General features: G+C 28.6%; 1 protein-coding gene across 6 annotated transcripts in view; it reads right to left on the reverse strand.

The window, feature by feature from the left end:
* The window catches only part of LOC123305210, a 161,623-nt gene that overhangs the window by 110,749 nt on the left and 24,517 nt on the right, over window positions 1–26,357 (reverse strand). For all 6 annotated transcript variants that reach the window (XM_044886861.1, XM_044886860.1, XM_044886863.1 and 3 more), the window contains exons 2-4: window positions 7,242–7,393; window positions 4,997–5,064; window positions 4,833–4,907 (exon numbers count right to left, since the gene is read on the reverse strand). In XM_044886861.1, the coding sequence (XP_044742796.1) occupies window positions 4,833–4,907; window positions 4,997–5,064; window positions 7,242–7,393 (295 nt within the window). The remainder of the gene's footprint in view (window positions 1–4,832; window positions 4,908–4,996; window positions 5,065–7,241; window positions 7,394–26,357) is intronic.

Genomic DNA, 26,357 nt, shown 5'->3' on the forward strand with positions numbered 1-26,357 from the left:
TTTATATAAATTAATATTTGTGTTGCCAATCGGTAAATTAAATTCCAATCTAGAATGACACCTACTTATAGCTTCAGTATAAAATAGCTTCGAAAGGTTAATAGGCACATGGTACCTTCAAAATTATTTTTGTTAGTAAAATGGGAAAAAAGTGTTGTTTTACAATAAAAGATCTTGATTGAAATAAGGTAGGTCAGTTCAGGCCATCAGAGACTATATCAGTAAACTCTCTGAGGCCATAGAGCTAAGTACACCTCCTTCATGCATATACCATATACTGCAGAAGCCCATCACTACTAACAATTAAATAAATTTTTGTTGTGATGGCGGGAATTGAGACTGCTACCCTAGGCATACCTCGTATGTGATTTTCCAATGCGTTTTCGAAATATGAGAATGAAATATTTTTAAAAACCACCCTGTAAATGAAATTCCACATGAAATATTTAATAATTGAATTATGAAAGCATTTTTCTGGGTTATTCATTTCAGTCAAATAAAAAAAAATTTTTTTTCGTTGTTATTTTTATTATATTCGGTACACGTAGAAAAATTCCGACTTCATTTTCTGTCGACGATTCATGATAGAAAGTAGTAACAATAGACGCAGAGAAAATAAACCCGGTAATAGTCTTTCAACCGATTTCTGAAAACCACGAAATTCTCAATTTAGAACGTGTTTTATGAGTAGGATGTTTATTAGTGGAGATATCATTTTGTTTGTAAGGCTAAAAGAGGAGTAATTTTATTTCCAGGTCATTTTATTTTCAGTCGATTAACTTATCAATTCATATACTTCATTATACAGGTGTCCATGACATTTTTTTTCAATAGTCAGGACAATAGAGGCCACCAAAAGGAAAATCGACAGACCAAAGCAGCGATGGGCAGACGACATTGTTCAGGAAAGGTGGAAAAGGTTGGGTTTGGGTGGCCTATACCCAAAAGGGGGTCCATAACCAAAAATAAATAGATTTAATTTAACCACTAACACTCCATTTTAAACAAACATATATATTAAACTTACTAACAGCATTTGGAATGTGAAATTAAGGTTTATGGAATAAATTGGCTTTATTATCTTATTATTTTACTTCATAGATTTCTTAAGAATAGAGATGGGATAAACGTCCTATCATTTCTATACTTTAAAGAATATGGACTTTTCTTTTAAACTGTGGACGAGAATTGTTAACTTCCCAGTATAGGAAGTTGTAATAAGTACGATTTTACAAATCGAAATTTTCATCATATCATTACGTTTCATGGTCAGGACAAGGCGTACGTGTACGTTACATTCGTGGTCATTTTTTCTTGATCGATATCGCGCGAACAAAAAATGGTATCGGCTTGGTTGATTTGTCGATCGAAGCGTATAAACGGCAATATGATTCGAAATGAATTTCGTAATATTCGGTAAAGTTATTTTTTACGGTAGTTTTTTTTTTATAACACTTTATTATACTGGGAAGTTATTCGTGTGACCCTCAAGGTTCGGATCAGATCCACCTCTCCTCAAGCTTAGTTTCCAACCTCTATTTTCCAACCACTGGCATATTGAGACACGCTGCCATAAATAGCCAATAAACAAATAAAGTTAACTCAACTTCTCTTAAATGTTGGTTTTATATTTGTTATTTAGCTTTTTTTGGACTCCAAAGAAAAAAAATAAATTGAATATCAAATTTTAATTTTATTTTCTCTCAATGCTTCTTTAGAATGAAAGAATTTCGTGCAGTTCTACTCTATAGAAATAAAAATATCTAATTAAATAAAAACAGAACAGCAAATTTTTTCATCGAATTTCTTAGTTTTCACGACTAGAAAAAGATACAGTGATAATTTCTACTAGTTACTTTGAGTGAGTTCCCTACTCAATTACAGTTACAGTGGTCTTAAATTATTATTAAGAAATTTTTAGAACTACACGAAAATTATTTTAGATCTGCATAAATCGGAACAATTTGTGTAAAACTGCACATCAAAAAAAGTCTGTTTCTCAGTAAATAAATTTTCCTCCGTGTACAATTGGTAGATAGAATGCCTATATACAAATAACTAAAACTATTATTAAAAAACAACACATACCATTTTTGAATTGATAATAATTTTTATGTTGCACATTTTTATCAGATTCACATAAAGTTCGACGTCGTTTTAAATTTGAATAAATCATTAAGCCACTTTCATTTGTTTCAAATAAATTTTTCTCTGATATATTTGTTTCTCGTGTGATAACTTCATTATTACTATTATTAATCGAGAAAAGTCTTTTACGTGATTTTTTACGTTTACGCAAGCAAATAAAATTTACACATTTCACTTTCGATTGAAAACATAATCGGCATAATGAAAATTTCACCATTGTTTTGGAAAATTCGTATCACATATATAACAAAACACTGTTTATATTTTCCTGAACCTGTTTTTCATTTCATTGACTTAGCATGCGCATGATTAATTAAATTATGGTAGTTTTCCAATATAGTTTTTCACACGTAATAAAATTTAATGTATCCTTTCAATCAAATGAAGCGTGAAAATGTATTAATCCGTTTAATCGATTTTTCATTAACAATTGAAAATTTGATGAACTAACACTCGTCTTCTTAAGAATATATGTGAGTCAATTTTTTATTATTGATGTAACCTTCTTACTTTCAAATTGTCTATTAAAAAAGTTTTTGCTTTGTTATAGTGACATAGCGGAAAATAACACATCAATTCAGCTGCGCTTCGATGTTCTTAAGCGGAACGGATAATGTGTGTCTTATAATGTATTTAATATGTAATTTCAAACTTTAAAAAAAATACTGCACCCTGTTTTATTTATTACTTAACTGATCTTCCGTCTTATTCAATTAATAAGTGCTTTTTATTCCCTGCATATATGAAGTGTATATCAAGGTATACTAAGGTTAATCATAAATTTATAACGCTTAAAAATATTGATGCTACGAACAAAATTTTGGTTCAGGTGTTCATAAAATTCATTCCCGGTTATCTGCGTAGGTCATTGGGCCTTCGATCCGTCATCAAATCCATTTCCGGTTGTCTGTCCCTCCGTTGACATGACAAGTTAAAAACGAAAAGAGATATTAAGCTGAATTTTATATAGCGTACTTCGTGTGTAAAAATAGCACATAGGTCATTGGATCTTGGATCCGTAAATACCTACGCTGTAAACCGTTAGAGATAGAACAAAAGTTTAAATGTTAAAAATGTTCCTTATTTAAAAATAAACAAACTTTTGTTTGAACATTTTATCGTAAACATCACTGTTCACCTGTGAGGGCGCAAATTAGGACAAAACTTTGGTGATGAGTGCAGGTTAGACAGACATACGAATTTTCTAACGTATGTTTTGTGTTATCTAACGTATCTAGGTATGTGTTGTACACACACATTAACAGTATAATATAGAAAAGAGTTGGCACTGCGTATGTTTTAACGTCCTGAATAAGATACGACTAACAAAATAAATGGCGGCCAAATGGCATTTGTATTTTTTTTGGTATTGTTCAACATTTCTAATTTATCTAAAATAATTCAAACACTGACATTCACCTTCTACAAATTCTATACATGATATTTCAACAATTAACTCGGTCAATTGTTTGTTTTCACTCTTTTTTATTGTGTTGTTTGTATTCTTTTTATTTTCTTCAAATAGAGGCATACTAGTATCAGGCAATCGAAAGTGATACGCTGTTTCGTAGACAGATTTCCTCAGATTGTTTTTTAATGATTTTAGTAAATATATAAATATCTTAAAACAAACAGGTCACAGTGCAGCGCAGTATCTTTTCTTTTAAACTAGGCTCGATTTTTAACCCTTTCCTTTTCCTGTGATCCAATCGAGCTGAAATTTCGAGGGCAGATTATTGTGTTTATTGATGAATTAGGATCATGTGAAATGGAAAATTCGCTATATTTTGAGAAAGGCTGGTAAAATTAGAAACGGAATATATTTAAAATTTGGTTTTTATTTTTTTTAAATATAAAATGATTTAGTTCTTACAGTTTTAAATTTTGGCAACACAATTTACACATCCGTTCACTCTAAATTGCTTTCTAGTCGTTACAAATAAATTTCAGGGAAGAATAAATTTCCTTCCTTGCAAAAAAGATGTTTGTCCTTAAAATTTATTGAAATTTTTTTTTAGCTTTAACAATATTCAAAAATTCTGCATTAAGGTTGTAAAATTTTAATAGCATTCCTTAGTTCTTGGGAGACTTGAAACGTATCTAACACCAGGCCGTATGCTTCATGATTGAAGATTTGTATCTTAATGGCAAGGTAAAAATTAATTATGACTTTTTTTGAAAACAAACATTAGTTGTTTAATCTTTGCAAGGCGTCCGCTCTTCCAAGAGATTCAACAGGCTTCATTAATTACCAGACATTATTGGAGCACAAAAAATTTTATTTCCTTATTAAATTTTTTCTCGCAAAAATAATAAAATGATCAGAATATGAAAATCTAGAATTTGTTAATTATAATTTTCGAATTTCCCTAAATTGTCAACTAATTGAAACAGCTTATCTAATTGCAAAAGGGACTTTTCATTTATTTAGTTAAGACAGAATTTCCGATTTATTTAATTTTGCCTTATAAGCCGCTTGTTAAAACTTATTTTTGATAAATTTTGTCTCGAAATATTATCATTAGAATTTTGTATGTATCTTCGATTCTATATGACGCTAAGGAATAACAAATCTAAACATAATTTATGAACCCTTAAGTATTCCCAATATACAACCCTCTCAAAATTTGTACAGAATTAGATACACAAAATTATAATTAATGGATTATAAATATTGGACTTACGTTTCGAAGTATATCCGTTCTGCGAGGTAGAATTTTTTTCTTGTGATAAACTATCAACACTAGTTAAGCTTTCTCCTAGAAAAATTAACAAAATGAAATTAACTACTATTTTTTTATCAACGCTATCATGAGATGAACTTGGAGGGGAGAAATGTAATACTTACGTCGACTATTATCCGCGCTATCTTGTCCTAACTTTAAATTTCTACGTTTAGGTGATCCAATATAATTTCTGTAACAAAATGAGTAACAAAATTAGGTTAAAAGGTAAAATCAACAGCCAATCAGAATTGATTAATGTAATTGCGTAACTACTAAAAATTTAATTAATTGATTCGATTCGATTTATTTATTTTTTGTTAATTTTGTTTGAATTCAGTAAATGAAATTACCGACTACTAACTATATTGTTATTGAAATGAGGATTTATGCATGATGAACTTTTGGGCCTGGTCTTTTCTCCAATAAGGTGAGGTATATTGAACTATTTTGTTTGTGATTATAAATTCGATTTTTTCCATGTTATTATGCACCCAAAAGTTTAATCCTCGATGAAGTAATATTAGAGTAGTACTAAGCGATGATTATTTTATTTAAAACATTGTTCATTACAACATTTGGGTGAGGCCATTTTTATTATGAACATTTTTTACAGGGTCTTCATTATTTTCACTTTTAACGCGAGATGAAGTTTATTTGTATTAGACTTCATGTCCCAAACTTTGTGTTATATTAATATTAATACAATTAGTTTGAATATAGCTAGTCACTGTATCGGATTTCGAGCTTTCTAGTATCGGCAAAAGGTGTAATTTTTTTAAACAAATTTGCTAAAAGCGCTAAAATGCATTTGGAAAATGATTGAAGTTAGAGCATTTTATTTCATGACGACTAGATTAATAATTAAAAGCGTTTAATCATTCACCATACAAGCAAAATTTCCGTTTTTGAAGTGGAGAAAACTCGTGTGCGTAGATTTATTTCTTCGGGCCTATGCTAATCCTTATGTGAGTGACATAAAAACAACTTTATCACAGAAGCGAGGCACCCGGGTATCTTCATAGAGTTGACGTAATATACAAAATCAAATTCGGTTCATTAATAGTTTTAAAGTGAAGGCACCAATGCAGGTAGGTTCACTCTATGATGGGGGTAAAATATGTTTTAACTTCTTCAAAATATGTGAATGAATTGACGGGGTCAAACCATATAAAAATATGGCTAACAAAAATTTAAGCGCTCTCAGGGAACCCCAGTTCTTTAAATTACATTTTCTTTTAATTAAAATGCAAAAGGTACTCGGGTACCTTGCAACTCTAATATGCGGATAACAAATGTTTTAGCTTCTTTAAAATATTGTAGCTGGATTGAAAAACCATAAAAAATATATGGTTTACAAAAGTTTAAGATCAATCAAGAAACCACAGCTATTTAAAATGCGTAAAGTATACTTTTTCTTTTAATTAAAGAAACTGCAAAGGTACCTGGATGCTTCGTAGCTCACATAAGGTTCAAGCCAATGGTTTATTCCAATAAAACAAAAACAGTAAAATACCTCAAAAACAACATTATTGGTGCTGTTGCCTACTTTTAAAATTTATCCAGAGGCAATCAAAAAAATCATATTGATAACCTTTACCGTTTAGTTCTTATTTTAAATTAAAATATCTGGATGACCAAGCTTTGCTCGGTATTCTTAAAAAGACACACATTTATCACTAATAGAAGACCGTTTTAAATGTCTCCACACAAATACCAATTTGAATGTCCCGGTAATGTATTTTATTTCATTAACTACGATATACACCAATAGATGTCAGGAAGAGTTATAATTTGCATTGTATTTCATTAACTACGATATACACCAATAGATGTCAGGAAGAGTCATATTTTGCGATGTATGTTTCAGTTTTTCATGAAAAAACGAATAAAACGACGTTTTTTTAAAATGAAACCTTGTTAGATCGACTTATCGCCCCAAAAAACCCCTACATACTCATTTTCATGAAAATCGTTGGAGCCATTTCCAAGATCGTTGGTATATATATATATATATATATATATATATATATATATATATATATATATATATATATATATATATATATACAAGAATTGCTCGTTTAAATATATAAGATATGCATAACTCTTATCTGATCACCCTTTAGTTTATTTATTGAAATAATTAAGTAATTGAAGACACTGTAAATTCCAAAAATAAATAATATTTACAATATTTACATACGTATACTTTTATTATCACAAAAATATTATGATGATGAAACTAAATTCTACTAAACTAAAATAGATAAAAAACTTAGAAGAAAAACCCATAAATAAAATGTAAATATTTATAAATAAATAATATATTTTAATAATTAAAAATATTATGTGGAATACTTGACTTACTCATTTAATCCTAATTTTAAAGAATCACCACTATTACGTAATAATGCGTGTGCTTCAGCGTTTGTTATTGATTTTGTTGAACGACCATTAATTGATGATATTAAATCACCTTCACGTACACCTTTTAATGCGGCTTTACTACCAGGATTTACCTGTAACAATTAAAAAATAAAGTTTATATAGTAAAACCTATCAAAATTAGTATAGAGAAATTATTTATTTTTTGAGAGATCGATAGAGACAGAGAAAGAAGGGCATCATAAACACTTGCACTAAATTTTTAATAAAACTGATAAATTTTAGAAAAAATTTAATTTCAGTTTTAGGTGTACACTCTATGTGCTTTGACTTGGCATCTTTTTACATACTTCGTAAGGTTGCCTAAGCTCGTGGGCAGCGGGAATTTGAAGTAAAGTTGCTCTACAAGACTTAATCGGGATGGTGAGTTTGATTACTTCATTAAAATTGGATGCAATTTAATTACGTAATATTATGGAATATGTATACTGATCGACAGAATTTGATTGTTTCTTTTCGATCTTATATATTATAACTCTAGCAAGTTTTTTTCGATCCTAGCCTTATCTTCTTTATTTCTTTATAAAATTCCACGATCCACCCCATATTTTCAAGCTTACTATGTCTAAGACTGGCGAAAAATATATTCACGGTCAAAAAATGTACTACTTAAGAAAAAACACGCTAGACAAATAATTTGACCGAAAAAATATAAGAAGTTTATTAGGCAAACATGTTAATTTTTACAGATGCTCTCCTAGTATTTTAGAAATATAATTATTATTTATAATACATGTTCTCCTAATATTAAATTAAGTAGTTTTGACTTTTTTCACCACTTTTCTACGAAATTTGTTGTTTGTTGTTTTTAACCACGGGTACAGGGTAGCCACGGGTTACGGTAACTACGGGAGCAGAATTCCGCACCAATTGAGTTAATTGTTTATTATTATTGTTTTGTTTATTACTATGTTTTTACATAGTAATGCAAAATAATATTTCTGGCACGCTTTGATGTGTTCCCAGTTCGGCTTCAAACTGCATTTGAAACTATGTTACCGCACTCGGTAAATTATTAGCACAACTTTATGGAAATTTAAGATAGTACACTCTCCAGCCAAAACTCAATGAATTTTTCCCATTTCTCGGCACAAGAAATCTTACAATATTTATTATAATTATGTATTATGCGTGTACCCTACAAAAAAAAAAGTCGCTCCTCACGTCTGTCTGTGAGCCGGTAGTTTCTCCTAAACCACGCACCATATTTTGAAACGTTTTTCACCATCATCCATCATCCGCTAGATGCGAAATGTACTCACTTTGAAATTTATGCGGGCAATGCTAGATTTTACCTCCAATATTATATAAATTATATATATATATGGATTGAAAATAAAATTGTATCGATTGTCACAGTTCAAACATAAAAAGTTTTGGTAAATTAAATGTTTTTGAGATTAGTGTAGTTTGACTGTTTTTAATTTTTAAACTGATATAATATGTACCATCATAGTATTTTGTATAATCGGATTTTATCTTTTTAATAGAGCTAAACAGTTTTTATTTATTTAAAAGAGTTAAATATCAAAATGTTTTGTAAAGTTAAGAGGGTTAGGATAAGGATTGGTGAAGCTTTGTGTTATGAAAAATGTTTTTTTTAGAAATTTGATTTAAACCCATTTAAATTCTTAAAAAAATTGTGGTTTCAACAATCCAAAGGTTTTGATATTATAATTTAAAAAAAATTTTATGTATGAGTTGCCAAACATTATGGGAGGATGATATTTTATCACAAAAAAGGAAAACTAAAACAGTTTGTAGTAAATCAAATACACAGTGACATTCATTAAATGTCTAGACAAATGATTATTTTTCTAAATTACATTATTCTTATAAGTAAACATAGCTTATATAAAAAAATTAATCAATATCCAATCAAAAACGGTTTGAATGACTAGTTAATTAAAATTTATGGGAATATGATCACACGGAAATAAAGATGTTTTCTTCATATACCAGGTATCTAAAAATTACCGCTTTACCCAGGCATACCTACAAATCTGTAGACTCTATCTAATCTCCCGAAATTGTTTAATTTTCTACCAATTTAACGAAATGGCTTTTGGATGCTGGAAGTTATTAAATCCTTTAGTTTATTTCAGTCATTGATTTAGTTGTTCGTTTTTGGGAATCTTTTTTACATTTTTTCCTTTTAATTCCTTAGTTGATTGAAAAATTACGTCACGACAGAAGATATTCTATTATCACCATGAACTTAAAACATGGAGTTTATTTATATCCTAAATCGAACCCATTTTTAACTTTTTAACTTAGGAGGTTCGTGTTTAATTAATCGTTTTAAGGAGGTTCGTTTAATGTTTTGAAAATTTTTATAAGGGAAGATTGATAATATGACATTGTCTGTTGAAAATACAGTATAATTTATACATTTATATTGATATATAAAATGTTCCCTGTCAGAATTTCAAGAGAAAAAAAAGTTTGGTCTTATGCACGGACGTAAATGGGTGAAAATGGTGTTTTTTTTATATTTATTCTTTTAAGTCTATCAATTACTTACTATATAAGGTTCTTTTTTATACACAAAAACATAATACACCTTTTTTTTAAGAAATATATATATTTAAAGCAAAAGTTAACTTTTTTTCAAAATTTTTTCTCAAGAACGGTGTACTCCATCGATTTGATCGACAGTGATCATTTTTAACCCCCGAATTAAAAAAGGTGTGTTATAAGTTTGACCGTTATGTGTGTGTGTCTGTGTGTTTGTCTGTCTGTGGCATCGTAGCGCCTAAACGGTTGAACTGATTTTAATTTTTTGATTTCATTTGAAAGGTAATTTAACAGAAAGTGTTCTTCTCGAAAAAACTAAAAAATTGGCGATCATCTTTAAAATCGATTCAGTTTGGAAAAAGGCATGACTTATAATTTTAACATATAAATAATTACTGTGGAAATGAATGGCCAAATAAACCTGGCTCAATTCATTTTGAAAAGTGAAATGGTAAAATAATTAGGTAATTCAAAACAATAATTCAAAAGAACCAACCCTACCCAAATATTTCAATTTCAATTAAAATTTTTCCAAAAATTGATCCCAAAAAATGACAGATCTCCAAGTATCCTTTTCATCTCATCTGATGTCCTTACAATCACTTTGATAATGATTTAAGAAGGAGTGTTAAAAGTTTCAAGTGTTTATCTGTGCGTTTGTGTGTTTCTCAGTGGTATCGTAGGCCCTAAATGGTCGAACCGACTTGATTGAGAATATTTCATAGGTAAGTTTCCAAAAATCGGTTCACAAGAAATAAATCGCATTTGTCGGGGGCATATGTCTATCATTAAAAACATTTTGCAAACATCGGTATTATTTTGAAAATTGCAAAGAAAAAACAACGCATTTTGTGCTCAAGATATAAATTTCACTTGCAATTCATCGAACAAATATCAGGTAAAGATTCATCTAATCATGTCAAATGTTTGTCAAGTTTTATACATGCTATATAATGTTTCGAGTTTTCATTGTATGCAAATTATGTCTTTTGTATTCATTATTCGGTATTATACAGGGTTATTCAAAATGGTATTATCACATTTTATTCAAAAATATGTTACCACTTCAACAGGTGAGAAATGTATGTAAAGAACACAATATAAGAGTAGTATATAATTAATAATAATTTATTATATATACCTATATAGGCAATAAAATATTACTCTTACATTAAGGAGGGTGACTCGCCAGTAATAGAAAAAAATAAATTAGTAGATAAGGATCCGAATTTTTAGTATGTTATAGTTCACGAAATATATTATTGTATAAAACAAAAATTTGCGTATCTTACCGTTCAATTAAGAGAGTTTTTATTAATTAAAAATACACTAAATAACATAACCTGTTATGAAGATGGTATGTTATTTAGTGTATTTTTAATTAATAAAAACTCTCTTAATTGAACGGTAAGATACCCAAATTTTTGTTTTATACAATAATATATTTCGTGAACTATAACATACTAAAAATTCAGATCCTTATCTACTAATTTATTTTTTCTATTATTGCCGAGGGCCCTTCCTTAAGGTCGTAAAATACACGCCTAACTTTCAACAAGTATCTTTCCCATTTAAGTATTAAAATCTTTTAGGACCAAATGTCTCCCATTGGCGTGATAACATCTGATTGAACAACCCTGTATAAACAACCTGAGGTAATATACTATAATCAAAGTAATGACTATGATGTTTTGAAACTCATAATTTAGAATTAACAAGTGAAAACAAACAATTGACTGAGTTAATTGTTCAAAAACCCTGTATAGAAAGTGTTGAATGTAAATTATGGAAGCCTTTCTGTCGCCATTTATTTGGTTTTCGAAAAGTTCGAAAATTTTCGAAAAAAAGCTAAGTGCATTCTAACTGCCCCAAAATAAAGTTCTGTAAGATTAAGGGCCAGCTGTAATTTTAAAGGTTCTTCCTTATGAGCTCATTTTTAAGGGGTATGAAAATACAGCATTTTAGTATTTTTGTATTCGGAGAGATTTGAATTTTTATGTTGACCCCTGTTTGACCACGAGGGTCAGCATAAAACTTCATTTAAAATATAACTTCATATTTTTTGTAAAAAATTGTTGTTATTTCAGCAAAATAAATATTTTGTTGCATTGCTCTTTGTAAAATAGTCAGAGTGATAATAGATAATCACTGCTGAAATAAATCCACATCAATGTAATGACATAGAAGCAACAGGACGTTTGCACGTTTTAAACGTTCATCTACTTAAATCTGAAAAAATTATAATTTAAAAAATAATAATTTATATAACGTTTAACGGATATATAACAAATAACGTTTTAATAAAAATAAACCAAAAAATTTTAGATGTTGTCAGAGTAATGAGAAATTTTGAAATAGAAGAAACAGCTTGACCACTTTTGTTGGGAGAAAAGAAGAAACTTTCCCTTTTACAGTTTTACGTTTGTTTAATAATTTAGGCAAAAATTAGAGTTTGTCGATCATAATGAGTTATTCAATTTTTAAAAGAGAGGAAACTAAAGTTATGCTATTTGTTAAACTTAAGAAATAATGTTTTAATAGATTAAAGGAAGTTTATTTATATTGTATATACATTAAATAATCGAAAAATAGTTTAAATTCGTTTCGTAACTTAAAAAGAGCGAATAACATTCGAAAAAGATCGAGTCTAGATATCTCCTTATTATAAGAACGTGAGCCTACAATGAGGTAGAATTTCTATGATTATTTTTACAATTGTAAAGCTCAAGTGCCGAATTAATAGAAATCAAGTTTTCAATTCTAGCTTTTTTTTCGACGATTTCTTTGCCTACTGTATACATTAAAAGAAAGCGATTGACAACAAAATACATTCCAACAAATGATAACAAGTTTACGTCCATCGAAAGGGTTTGCACTTTCTTTTTCAGCCTTATTAACAAAAGTTGGACAAAAAAGTTGTCGAAAAACGCAATTTTATAAACTCAGCATATGAACCAGAATTAAAAACTCGTGGTCTATTATTTTAAATATCTACTATTACTTTATTAACTATATGCAACTTGTGAGGCATATTGATAATATATTGCATATATGTAAACAAAAATAACTTGACTCTTTTAAGTTAATAATTAAATACTTGAAAATGGTCAACAAATATCATAAAAGGATCACTAACCGATAAATATTCTTGTCTTCGACGACCGGATGGTGAACAAAATTTTAACATCTTTATCAACAAAAATTAAAGTTTTCTCGCTAACTATAATAATTTAATCACCACTCACAACAATATTAATTTTCAACAAATAAATTCCTAATTTCTATAACAAATACAAAATATTCACACACCAAGAAACAATACACATATACGTACACTATCTTTTAAAACAAACAATAATCAACAAACTAAAAAAACTTCCTCTCATTTGTTTTTTCTAATAAGAAGAAGTAGAAGAAGTCATATAAAAGTTACTTTCTTTCATTAAATAGTCAACCGGCATAAGTATAAGTATGTATAAACAATATGTAAACACTAAACACACGACTCATTGAAGAAACGAACGGATGTCTTTAATGAATAAAAATGCTTAACTCTCTTATTATTATAATCTTATAAGTCCTATACATGAAGGGAAGAATCAAAATGTTATAAAGTATTAACTAACACAAAGTCTCTTTGAAGATGATAATATATATTTTTTTTTTACTTAAGTCCTTCCATTGTTAAGGTTTATTATCGTCAACAACTTCATCATATAATCACTGTATAATATTAACTAAATGCAATGGACTTTTTATAAAACAACAAACTTTATTGTCTCTGTCAAATGAAATTATAAAATAAAATTTTTTTGAATTTTTACACATACTTTATCATTTAAATATTGTATATTTCATGTAGTATGACCTCCATTGTAATCGATAAATAAACTTTATTTTAGAATAGGATACATGCCACTAAACTAATCAGAGGGAACATCTCCAAATTACCTATCACTCAAATTTAACTATTATCAACATTTGTGAATATTAACAAAGATCGTCACTTGTACTTAAAAAGATCGAGATTTGTCGTGGACATCCGGTAGGAACTATATTTCTTTCGTACCTTGGTAATTATAAATGTAGCGCTTACTTTTTTTTATTTACAAGATATTTTTCTGAAAATTTATGGTATTAATTTTAGAAGTCAAATACTTTTTTGATTCTTTAAAGACATTAATTTTATAGCTACTTTTAGTTTTTACTGTATGAAATAATTGTAGGATTAGTGTAAAAAAGAACATATTTCTGATTTAGTAGTCAACCCAATATGTAAGTATGTTTGGTTTGATTAGAATATTCATTATGACAAACATAAAAATTGCATTGTGATTCTGATAACTTTTTGTTAAATTAGAAAAAATTAAAATTATCAAAATTCATGACAACCTGAATCGATTGAAACAGTTTTAGTATGCTAAGTAACCTAGATGTCGGTTTTTGGTGTCTGTTGCAGTTTTTTTTGTTTTAACTCCCAACCAGCAAGCAAATATCGTGCGATAAAGAACATAGTTCCAATAACTTTTCTGCTTTGATATTTTAATTCTATATAAGTTTTAGAACCTCGAAAAATCAGATTGGGTGGGTACTTTGTAGTATTATTATAACTGGAAAATGTTCTTCGAGGAAGTAAACGAAAGTTAATGAGCCAAAATGTAAAAAAAATAAAATATGGTGGACTCACACCATATGTAAGGGTTGTCTCGAGGTGGACCCGTAATTGTTTTATCAAAATCAGTTCAATGGTTTGAAATGCGTGTGAGTGACTTTGTTTATTACATACGAAAGTAGACCTAAACTTACTAAAATGTATAAAATAAAAATTTTTGCAAGAAATAGACCTCCCAAAAAATGTAACAAAAAATTAAATTAGTTTTAAAGTTCTGGCTCCACTAATTTCCTTGTGAGCAGTTATACGGTAAACATAAACTTCGACTACAAAATTTCTCACAACGAAAATAATGGTTGGAGTCGGTATTTTTAAATTATTTTTTTACTTTTTTGTGCATTCTTTTGGAATTGGTTCTATTTTTTGGTACAACAGAAAATTTATCTTAGGAGTTTATAGGAGTTTATGCTAATTGACTCCTAAGTAAATTGTCTCAATTTTTGACATGTGTTTCTAAGCATTCTGAATAAATAATATCTCAATGGGTACAAAGAAAAATGATAAGTGAATGTTTAGGACTACTACCAGTAACAAATTCACCCAATTTAGCTGGGAATCGATTCCCTTAACGATTGTGTATAGTCATTTCTAATACTAAAAATCATTTCAATTTGAAATAAACCATAAATACAGAATTTAAATAAAAAACAAGTGAAAACAAACAATTGACTGAGTTAATTGTTGAAATACCATGTATAGACAGTGTTGATTACTCTGTCACATTACACAAACATACATGTCACACATATATAACTGATAATCCCATACTAATACATAGGTACTATAATACATAGTGTTGATGCGCAATTGTTTGTTTTTTTGACGTCACGTAAATAACAAAAGATATTCACTTTTAAATACACACACACACTCAACTGATATTCCTATATTAATACATACTATAAAATTGGCACCTAATTAACGCCCTCGTGGGTAAACAGTGATGTTTACAAAAAAATGTTTCAAAGAAAAGTTTTTTATTTTTTTATAAGGAACATTTTTTTACATTTAAACTTTTGTTCTATCTCTAACGGTTTACAAGATGGGTCCCACGGACCCAAGACCCAATTGACCTATGATGCTCATTTACGAACTTGACCTCATTTTTTACGTCCTGAGTACGCTGTAAAAATTTCAGCTCGATATCTTTTTTCGTTTTTGAGTTATCGTGTCCACAGACGGACGGACGGACGGACGGACGGACGGACGGACGGACGGATAACCGCAAATGGATTAATTAGGTGATTCTATGAACACCTATACCAAAATTTTTTTCGTAGCATCAATATTTTTAAGCGTTACAAACTTGGGACGAAACTTAATATACTATGTATATTTCATATATACATGGTATAAAAAACATCTTTTTTAAAAACATATAATACATTGACTGATTGACTATTAATACCCATATTTATATTCATTAGGTATAAATATAATATGTACGTGCTACATATAGGTAGTTATATATCTACCTATGTATGTATTATACATACGTGCGTTAAAACCACAATATTCTAAATGAATACACAAACATAACTAACGTAAACTAACGTTGCGTTGGTTGTGGTGATCAGACCAAACAAACCAACATTAACAAAACTCCAAGTATTGAAGATGATGTTTCCAACCCTTTTGATTTTGTTTGCTTGTGCACATATAAATTAAAAATATGTCTAGAATTACAATTTTATGCAAGCCATAGTGGATATGACATTTAGTCAAATCAACAGCTTTTTGATTGAGTAAGTTTTTTTAATTAATTTTAAATATACCGGTAGCTACTGACAGATATATTGTATCAAAATCGATAGAATCGTTTTTCCCTTCAGTATTTTAATTATAAGGTATTAATGATTTATAATTGGCTTATTAAACCGTAACCATGGTTGGCGTATAATTTTTTCGATTTCCGTGTTAAGATTTTGTGTTAAGCGATTATGAAAAATGGACTGCAATTTTAAGAAAAAACAATTTTTACAATTCTTTTCGAGATATGAAAACTTAATGCAATTGTTTTTTCTATTCTTACGTATTGTTAATTTTCTTTTAAACACGATAACCGAATCAAATTGGACTATGCATTTAACACTTTAAGGTTGGAGTTTTAATTCAGAAGGGCCTAATAATAAGATAGAACTAAAAGTTATTTTACTGAAACTAACCGATCGTAAAAATCGTTAAAAACTCTCTGAATAGTCTCACAGTAATTATCAGAGTGTTATTTCTAGTAAAATAATTTTTCTTCTAATTTCTGATGAATATTTCCATTTTTGATGGGCGAAACCAAGATCAAGATCAAAACGAGTCTTGGTCTTGCCAAAATAATCTCAGTCTTAGTCTTGGTCAATCGAGTCTTGCTTTTGATCTAGTATCAAACCTGTTTTGAACTTTCAGGTTTCGATTGAGTCTTATACTCTAGAGGGTGCATTAATTATTTTCAACACGAAGTTTTGATAAAAGCCTTGCTATGAGTCTTGGTCTTGCAGAGTTAAGTCCTGGTCTTGATTTTGATTCATATAGATAAAGTCTGGATATTGGTCTAATCAAACTGATGCTATATTGGTTTTGACCTTGGTCTTGAAAATTTGCAAGACCGAGACTAATTTTGCTCATCACTAATTTCCGTTTTAGCAAATACTCGAATATTTTTGACATTGAGGTTACATATTATGAAAAGTACACTTTAAGCGGGGAACACAACACTTGTTTTAATACCTAACATTTATGTCAAAATTGTTAAAATTGCCCAGGAATTGACAGTATATAGTCTCAATAATTCGAACACTCGCCTTTGAGAGTGCAGTCACTTAAACATGATATATGTAGGTAGTTAGGTACATACCTGCATAGGCATACCCGTTTTTGAGTCCGGGTTAATAGCAACAATTTAATATAGAACTATATTGACATTGTAATCTTAAATGTTTAAAGTCATCTGGCTAATATAAATAATAAAAATGAAATTTGATACAAATAACGCCCTAAAATACTTTCATACATTTTTTAAACACATAAAACATATGACGTCAAAGTGTTATTCATGTATAAATGCTGTGTTATCTACAACATAAAATTTTGAAATACGATAGTAAATAATTAAATCAAATTACAAATGATAAGCGAAAACATATGATAAATTTGTAACAATGATCAAGAAATATTATTTATTAATCGATCATGTATGAATCCAGATGAATTTTTTAAGGTTTGTTTAAGGAAGTTTTAAGAAGTCTTAAAACTATGGGTTTATAAGGTAACAGCACAATTATTTTATTTAAAAGTTAAAGTCCGGTCCGAGCTCTTGTCCTCATAAAAATCTTATCGATTGTTGGGATTCCTTCAAGTAACTGAAAGTACTTCATATATGAATTTTTAAAAAAGCCGGGAATTTGTGACCAAGCAGAGTTTGGTCGAAAATCTGGATAAAATTTATATTTACGAATATCCAAAGTTAAAGTATTTATCGCAGCCATTGCCATGAATTAATTTAGAGACAATTTAAGTTTGGATTAAATCTGCTTTTTCCTGCCGATTTATTTTCGAAAAATCATAACTACTCATTAGGTATAAATTGTTTAATAAATTTTTTTTTTAGTTTTCAGTTAGTTTTCACATGATTTTAAACTTTACACGTGGTTTCATGATGGATTATAAAAATGTCTTGATATCAAATTAATATATTTAGTTTTAGAATCAAAAAAACACAATTTATATTGTTTCGTTTTACGAAATAATTTTATTTTCATCATCTGAAACGATTTCATTGTTTCTACTAAACACCAAAGAAAAATTTAATGCTTTTGTTAGAAACGTTTTTCTCAAAAAACCGATTGGCCATGGTTCGATTGTCACCAAAACATTATCAATAAAAAAAAGTTAGTAGCGCCGGAGCTGCGTTATCTAAGCGAATTCCCTCAGAGATTGAAAAAATAATAAATTTTTCTTAAAATCGAATATTGTATTATCGAATTTTTAATTTTTTAAGAATTTTTATTTCGAAAAAAGCGTCTAAAAAAATCATAACAGTACTTTTTTGCTTAGAACTGATCAAAAAATACAAAAATATTTCTTATTTTGAAAAAAATTAAAAAATTTGTGCTTTGTGAAATTTTTGTTCATGTAAAATAGATTGACACAGACTCTTCTTCTTGATGTGCATTTTTGCCGAAATTCCCAATTTATCGAAATCTAGTGCTTTCGGTTATATATTTCTCATTTCTTTTTACTTTTTGTTAGGCCTTAAAATATTAAAATATTCATGTAAAATAATAATTTTCTAAATTCAGCAATCAGAATTTTAAAATCAGAAGTACCAATTTTGCTCAAAAAGCGAATATCTTCGTCCAAATAACTCATACGGGAATTTTTTAAAGCTCATTTTCAAGAAAAATAAACAAGCTTCCAGTGGTTTTAATAAATTTGTGTAAAATAGTGCTTAAAACTTTGGTACCTACGCTTCTAAACTTCATATAAAATTTAGGGATAACATTTCTCACCCTATCAAATGTCCGTGCAAAGCAGCAAGGAGTGATAAAAAACTTTGAGTGATAGATTCCAAAACTAAAAAGAACAAATTTTAAAGGAGTTATTGAGGTTTTCGCAGAGATACACCTGTTTGAAATTTAGGTAAAATTTTATATAAAAATTTGTTCCATTAAAAAAAATAAATTGTTTGAGTGTATCATAAACCACATGAAGTTAAGAAAACCTTAGACATTATCGCAAACATTGATCTATATTTGCTCATATTATTCACATGGCATTTTCTTGTACAAATTATCATCTCCTTTTTCACTACCTGAGGACTTAAATTTCAAAAAGTTCCTTTTTTAATGAGCGTCTACATTTCATAATGAGTGATTTGCGAAATTTCAAGTCAATCGGGTGTATTGTTTAAGAGATCACTATATTTAGATAATGCTGTGTGCCTATGCTCAGATCATGACGACAAAAAACCGTTGTGAAAAGTAGTCTCAACATACCACAAGTGAGAAATTGGGAATTTAAAAAAAGAATCAATCTTGTAATTTTATAAATTGTTGCTATGTTACAAAATAATAAGCAGCAAAAGTCGCTCTTTCTGGAATTCTTTGTGCCTGGGAAGAACGTACTTCCGGCAAGGGGATAACGAAAAAAATTTGTTGCCGATCTGTCTCACATTGGTAGTAATTTTATATCAAGACAATTTGATGATATACCAATAACTTATTAAACCCTTTCAATTACACAATTTATTAGAAAGTAAAACATTTGTCTGTCTGCATATTTGTTCGTGTTTAGATTTAACAATTATTTGTAGACTGTCGGGAATCTCTTCAAGATTAGAATATTTTTATTAGCTGAGTGATTATATTTTTATAATCATACCTACTAATATAAAACTGATAGATCTCTCTTTGAATTCTGATATAAGTAGAAGATATACGGAATTTGATTCGACTCAATTATTACTTATATTTTTAACACTTTATATGGCAAACCATTTAAATGTAGGACTTTTTAAAGAAATCCTTGATTTGAAAATGCTACAATTGGTACAAATAGCTTCATAAATTTTGATTTAGGCCCCAATTTCCTAGATCAGTTTTTTGTATTTTTAAAATACGTATTTTCGACTACCAAGTAGTCATCATCAGTAAGAATTAGCTAGTGATTACTCTTATTATGAATGTTACGGCGGACTGCACCACCAAATTAGCAAAGAGTAACATTCATAATAAGAGTAATCACTAGCTAATTCTTACTGATGATGACTACTTCGTAGTCGAAAATACGTATTTTAAAAATACAAAAAACTGATATAGGAAATTGGGGGCAAAAATCGAAATTTATGAAGCTATTTGTACTAATTGTACTAATTGGCCGGAAAAGTAACAGTTCAACAAAATGGACATTAACTCCAATCCTTTCATTTAGCTGTATTTTCACAAAAGCACTGACGACACTAAAGCGGCATGTTTAACTATTTTTGCTGGATATTGCGTAGGAAACGTCATTAAGGAAGAATTAATTGCGAATCCCAATAATTACGAAGTCAAAATTATTTGACGGCACGTTTGCCACCCCTGCTCCAGACATAAAATTACTATTTTTAATACATGTTCTCCAAATGTTAATTTAAGAACTTTTGATTCATCACTTATCTACGAAATTTGTTGTTTGTTGTTTTTAGCAACGGGTACAAGGTAGATACGGGTTACGGTAACTACGAGAGTAAAATTTCTCACGGGTCGAGCTAGTATTAACTTAGTAGTATGAAACAGAACATACTTACATTATATCGATTCAACATGATAACAATATATTAGATACAATATGTTAAAAACAAACATGTAAACGTAACGTAAATTGCACTTGTAAAACACTTGAAAATTACAAAATTTATTTTTAGTCAATGACACACATAATCCAAATACACACTCGACAATGGTAGGCACGATTATTACAATCAAAAACTGGCAATACTATTATTAAAAACAAGACAAACAGAAATCAATAACATACACATAAAAAAAAAATTTGTAATAATAGTTTTCCTTGTTTTCAGATAAGAGCTTTCCACAAAAAAAAAGTATATTGTTGAAAATAATACGCAATTGATTTCTGTCGAACTAGTTAGGTATGCTGTATTATCTTATCACCGTGTGAACCTTGATGCTTATAAAAACTTATGTACGTACAGGTTGAACAAAATATTATGGCATGGTTTATGAAAATTGTAAAAAAAATTACCGATATTTTTTTATGAATAATTACAAATTTTCTTTAATTGGCTTTGTTATCAAACATCGCTATTCTATTTTTGAACAGATGCTGAATAATATTGATCCAAGAAAGAACAAAGATTATGAACAGATGCTGAATTCTGAATATAAAACATTTTCGTGTAAAATCGGGCTACAGGTTACGGTTAACGGATTTACAATAATCTATCAATCTTTTAAAAGATATAAGAAAAGTTTAAAGTTTTGGTTGAACCATTTGTAGAAATTGTAATGGTTTGAAAAGTTAGAAATATTGATTTAGTTATTTTTTCCAGAATACACACATAAGTCCACTCATTCGCTTCATCTCTGTTAAGAAGAAAACTTGAAAACGAAACGAAGCATTGATTTGAAAAGAGCCTATAAATCGTGAAAAGTCGAAAACAAGTTAAACGAAAAGTAGGTATATTTAAAAGTACACAACTTTTGTTTGTAATATTTTCTAAAATAATGTTTATCAGAAAATAGTGGCTATGAGTTTTCACAAATTCATGACACTTAGATCATATAGCAAAATAATCACATATAGCAAAATAATTTTATAAAGATTTCAAAATATAATTGTCCAGCTGGGGATATATAGTTATTTAATTAATTGACATATTAGTTGCTTTCTCACTTGTTTGAAGTTGAAATTTCTTAACAATTTTAAGATGAAAAGGTCCAAGTACGAAATTTTTTTGTCTCATTCGGTATAAAAACCAGAATATACTCGATTCAATAAAATGTAAGGTGTTGAATTTAATTGAATAAAACTTTTGTATGGCTTTTTCTATATGTTGTTATCAATTCGATTGATTTTATTTGCAGATTTTTCATACATTAAGTAGAAAATCTAGGTCAATTGAATATATTACCATACTTAAACCATATAAAGAACGGTTTTAAATATTCTGTATAGTTTCAAAAATCCATGGTAACAAAATCCAAAATATAAGATCCAATTGGATTTGAATCAAATATTTTATCAAAAGCGCACAATAATCGTTAATTTTGTCAGTCAGTTTTCATAAAAAAAAATTTTTTTGGATACTACGACGTTAAGCCAAAAGGACAAAAATACTTTTATTGCTCGTTTAAAAAAAGAATGGTTCGCAATATGAAATCCAACAGTTTTTTTTCATGATTTTTCAGCACAATTTGCTATTACGAATTTGTATTTGTAAGCACGCTCACGCGCGTAAATTTAAAACCCACTTTTTATGATCGAACAGACTTTTTTCTGGTCTCAGGCCCAAAAAAGTCGAAGGTGTATTTTTAAATTCGGAGGTATGATTTTGATCATTTTTTGATTTTTATACCTCGACTATTTGGAAAAAGTAAGTGATGGATATCCTCAAATGATATGAAACCTTAGTAATATCCCGAGATGAAACCAATGAGGCAATCATGAATATTTCTTACAATTAAAAAAATTAGAATCCATGCCTTTACAATGTCTAATGGTGTATTATAAAAACTAACCTACTAAACTGTTTCTAAGAATTTTCTAGTACACCTGTTTTTAAGAATTTACCAAAGCAGTCAAAAAATTCAACGGTTTCAATGGTGTTAGTAGAAAAAGGTCATTTTTTAGTGGATTGTAATTCTTCTCATTTAGACAAGGATTCATTTTAACAAAATAAATTATTTTCTGAATTATATAGGCTGTTAGCTTCTTTTTTCTCACTCCCATCATTGAATTTCACGTCATCCATCCGGCTAAATCTCAGTGCTTCCTTCGCTTCTTGATGTTATGTAAACAACTTTTGGCATTTCTGATCCCTCTGTTTAGTATTTTCAGGCTAAAAAGTTCTCACTAAGAAAATTTTAAAACCAGCAAACTTTCCCCTAATATTTGCTGTCAAAATTTTTTACCAAAATATTGTTACAGTTTTGCCTTAAAAAACATTCAATCAAATATGAGATTAAAGTAAAAAAATTTTCAGCAAAGCACAAGAATCAGCAATAAAAATTAGATGAACTCTGTTTAAAATAAATAAATACATACTCTAATTTCATTCCCCGTAAAAATGAGCTTAATACGCGGTATGTTTGTGTTTTTTTAATTTTCCATTCAGTTTTTGAAATACAAGACTGGTAATTTTTCAAAAAAGCATCTCAACATTATTTGTTGGAATAAATGTTTAAAATATTATAATTATATGTTAAAAATAGATTTTATTACAAAAAAATGGCAATTCATCTTCAATTAATCGATAAAGTCCATTGAGAGAATGATAATAATTGTACCTAGAATACACTGAATTGCATTGTTATTACTAGCCAACTATAATAATATTAAACTTTGTACTTGACAAAACATAACTGTTCTTTAGGCAACTTACATTACATACTAGTCATGTTAGACATAAAAATACCGAGCCATTACATGAAACTCTCGCTTATACTTTATAAGCAAGAGGTGTTGGATATGACATCTAGAGGCAACCATGGTTATACAGATTATTTTCTATTTTGTGTTTTTGAATATTATGTTTTTGATTATTTGACTGTTAATACTGGACATAATAAAGCACGGTTTTACTATTTTAGATTAGACAAATATTATAATTAATCGATAAATTTTAAATTTTGTATCGATATGATAAAATAAATTTCAACGCAAATTCAATTATTAACGAATGTTCAAAAATTTCACGCTTTTTTCAGAATAATAAATCACATTGGACCTTATTTTCAAGCATTTACCTATGAATGTCTGAAAATAAGGACCAATATTTACTATTTAAAAAAAATACTAAATATGGACTTTTTATTGACTGTTTTTTGTTATAATTGATTTTTAACGTTTTTATCACAAATTCCTGTATTTAAACAACAATTTTGTATATTTTACTAATTTTCTTGTAATTATGTTACTCGATAGTTATTGTCTCCTTCGTGCCAAATTTTCCAGTCCATAAAAAAGACGAATCATCAAAAATGATGAAGAAAAGTGGATCTATGTGTGCATAGGTTCTAAAAAATATATACTCTGAAGTGTGGCTCGACTGGTGACATGTAGCGGTACTACATTGTAATTATCTCGAAAAAGAGCTCTCATATAATTCAATCGAACTGCATTACAGGTAAGTGCGTTTGATTGATGAATAATTATTTTATGAATGTTTTTCTAGACATAAAAATGTATCTATCTGTCAATAATAAATAAAAAGTTATATATTGTCATTGTCAATGATATTACTCATATGGATAAGAAGGTGATTCTGCATATTTCATATTAATGTATTATCAGATTTATTAATTATTTTTTAATAAACATATTTTTATAAACAAATATTTGTACAATGTACCAATGAACAATTCGCGTGAGTGTGACGCTCATGTTCTATTCACTATCAACTTCCATATGATAAAACTAAGTTTCTATAACTGCTCAAAATTACAATATGAATGAATTTGTTACATGATGTGTAGCTTAGATGATTAAATTGCTCTTTAACATGCGGTACTTGTAAAAAAAATTTTAGTTAATATTATACGAATTCATAAAAATATCGTAAATCTCTATATATTATAAATGTGAAAGTAAGGATGTTGTTTATTTGTTTGTTTGTTACGCTTTCACGTCAAAACTAGCGAATGGTTTTTGATGAAACTGTACAGCAATATAGTAGAATAAAATCAGAATAACATATGAGCTATAAATTATAAAAATATAGATATTTAAAAAAAAAATTTTATTTTATTTCACATTTACTATTTTAAATTTTTACAGAAATCTTTAATTTATGGTTAAAAAAATGATCACAGATAGAGCCGAATCATTTTGACCAATAAATTAAAGATTTTGTAAAAATTTAAAACAGTAAATGTCAAACGATTCATGGCCACCTTTTACTCAATGAATTATGACTATTTTACAATTTAAAAAATTGAAAACTGTGCATATCTTTTAGCGGCGTACAACAATCCCTTCAAGTGTTATGGAAGGGGGATAAGTGAGATCGAGAGAGGTGGAGGCTATAAAGCGGTGGTTTTTACTTTTAAGCCTAATGAAGCGAGCGGGTATCAAGATAGTATTACTTTAAATATCAACTTTACAGAAAAAAGGATCGGAAGATATTTTATTGTAATTGATTTTCTACACCTTTACTAATTATTAAAATTTACAGCAACCCCGTTTCCACCTCCAACGCTCCGCTATTGTCATCCTTAATAATGAACTATTTTTAACTAAGCATAATACTTGTTTGTCTATATCGCATGGCAAATATTTTTTTGTCAAAACCAATTTAATTATACTAGTGATGTGCCGACTATGACTTTGGCCGACTATTTGTAACATCCCTAAATTATCAAAAAAGTGCTCCTTTCTAACCGCTCTGATGAGGAGTGGGAGGGATGTAAAGTCGTTTTTTTTGTTGTAAATTTAGATTTTTTGTTTGCTACTCCTTTCCGTTAAAAGAGTTAAACGGAAATTCAGATGATGATAAAAAAGACAATATTAATGACAAAAAACAATAATGCTTACATTTCTTATACCTTTAAATACACGTGTTCACACACCCACATTCAAAAGAGTTGACCGAAAAAGATAATATTAATTAAAACGCTTTGTATGTGAAAGTATGATAAAAGACTAAGACTTGATTTATATCTTATCTTAACTCAACTAGATAAACTTACCTCGTTAAAAAAACATCCACTAAATGTTAAACTTTTAATTAGTAGGTTTGCAAGGCACAATTCATATAAAAATAAATAGGAAAAATTGAGTAACCATTACGCAATACAGCCCCGTTTGTACATCTTTCCAAAAAAATTCCTTGTACAGTATCAACAATTAAAATTTTCTTTTAAGTGAATTATACAGTAAATAAATTTTTGCAATTTTATAAAAAAAAAACTTTATCCAAACAAATTACTATCTGATCTGTATTTTGATAAAAAAAAATCTTGACCCAGCTAAAATTGCAATGTAATACTGATTAAAACTAATAATGATATTACAATAATTAAAATTAAAAATAAAATATTTTTGCTAAGTTATCAATGAGTAAATATTAATCTAAGGTCGTCATACAAAAAGATGATGTAAGCAATACTATAGTAAAAAATTGATTCCTCATTTATTTT

Source organism: Chrysoperla carnea, chromosome 1, assembly GCF_905475395.1.
Source record: "Chrysoperla carnea chromosome 1, inChrCarn1.1, whole genome shotgun sequence".
NCBI classification, from domain to species: Eukaryota; Metazoa; Arthropoda; class Insecta; order Neuroptera; family Chrysopidae; genus Chrysoperla; species Chrysoperla carnea.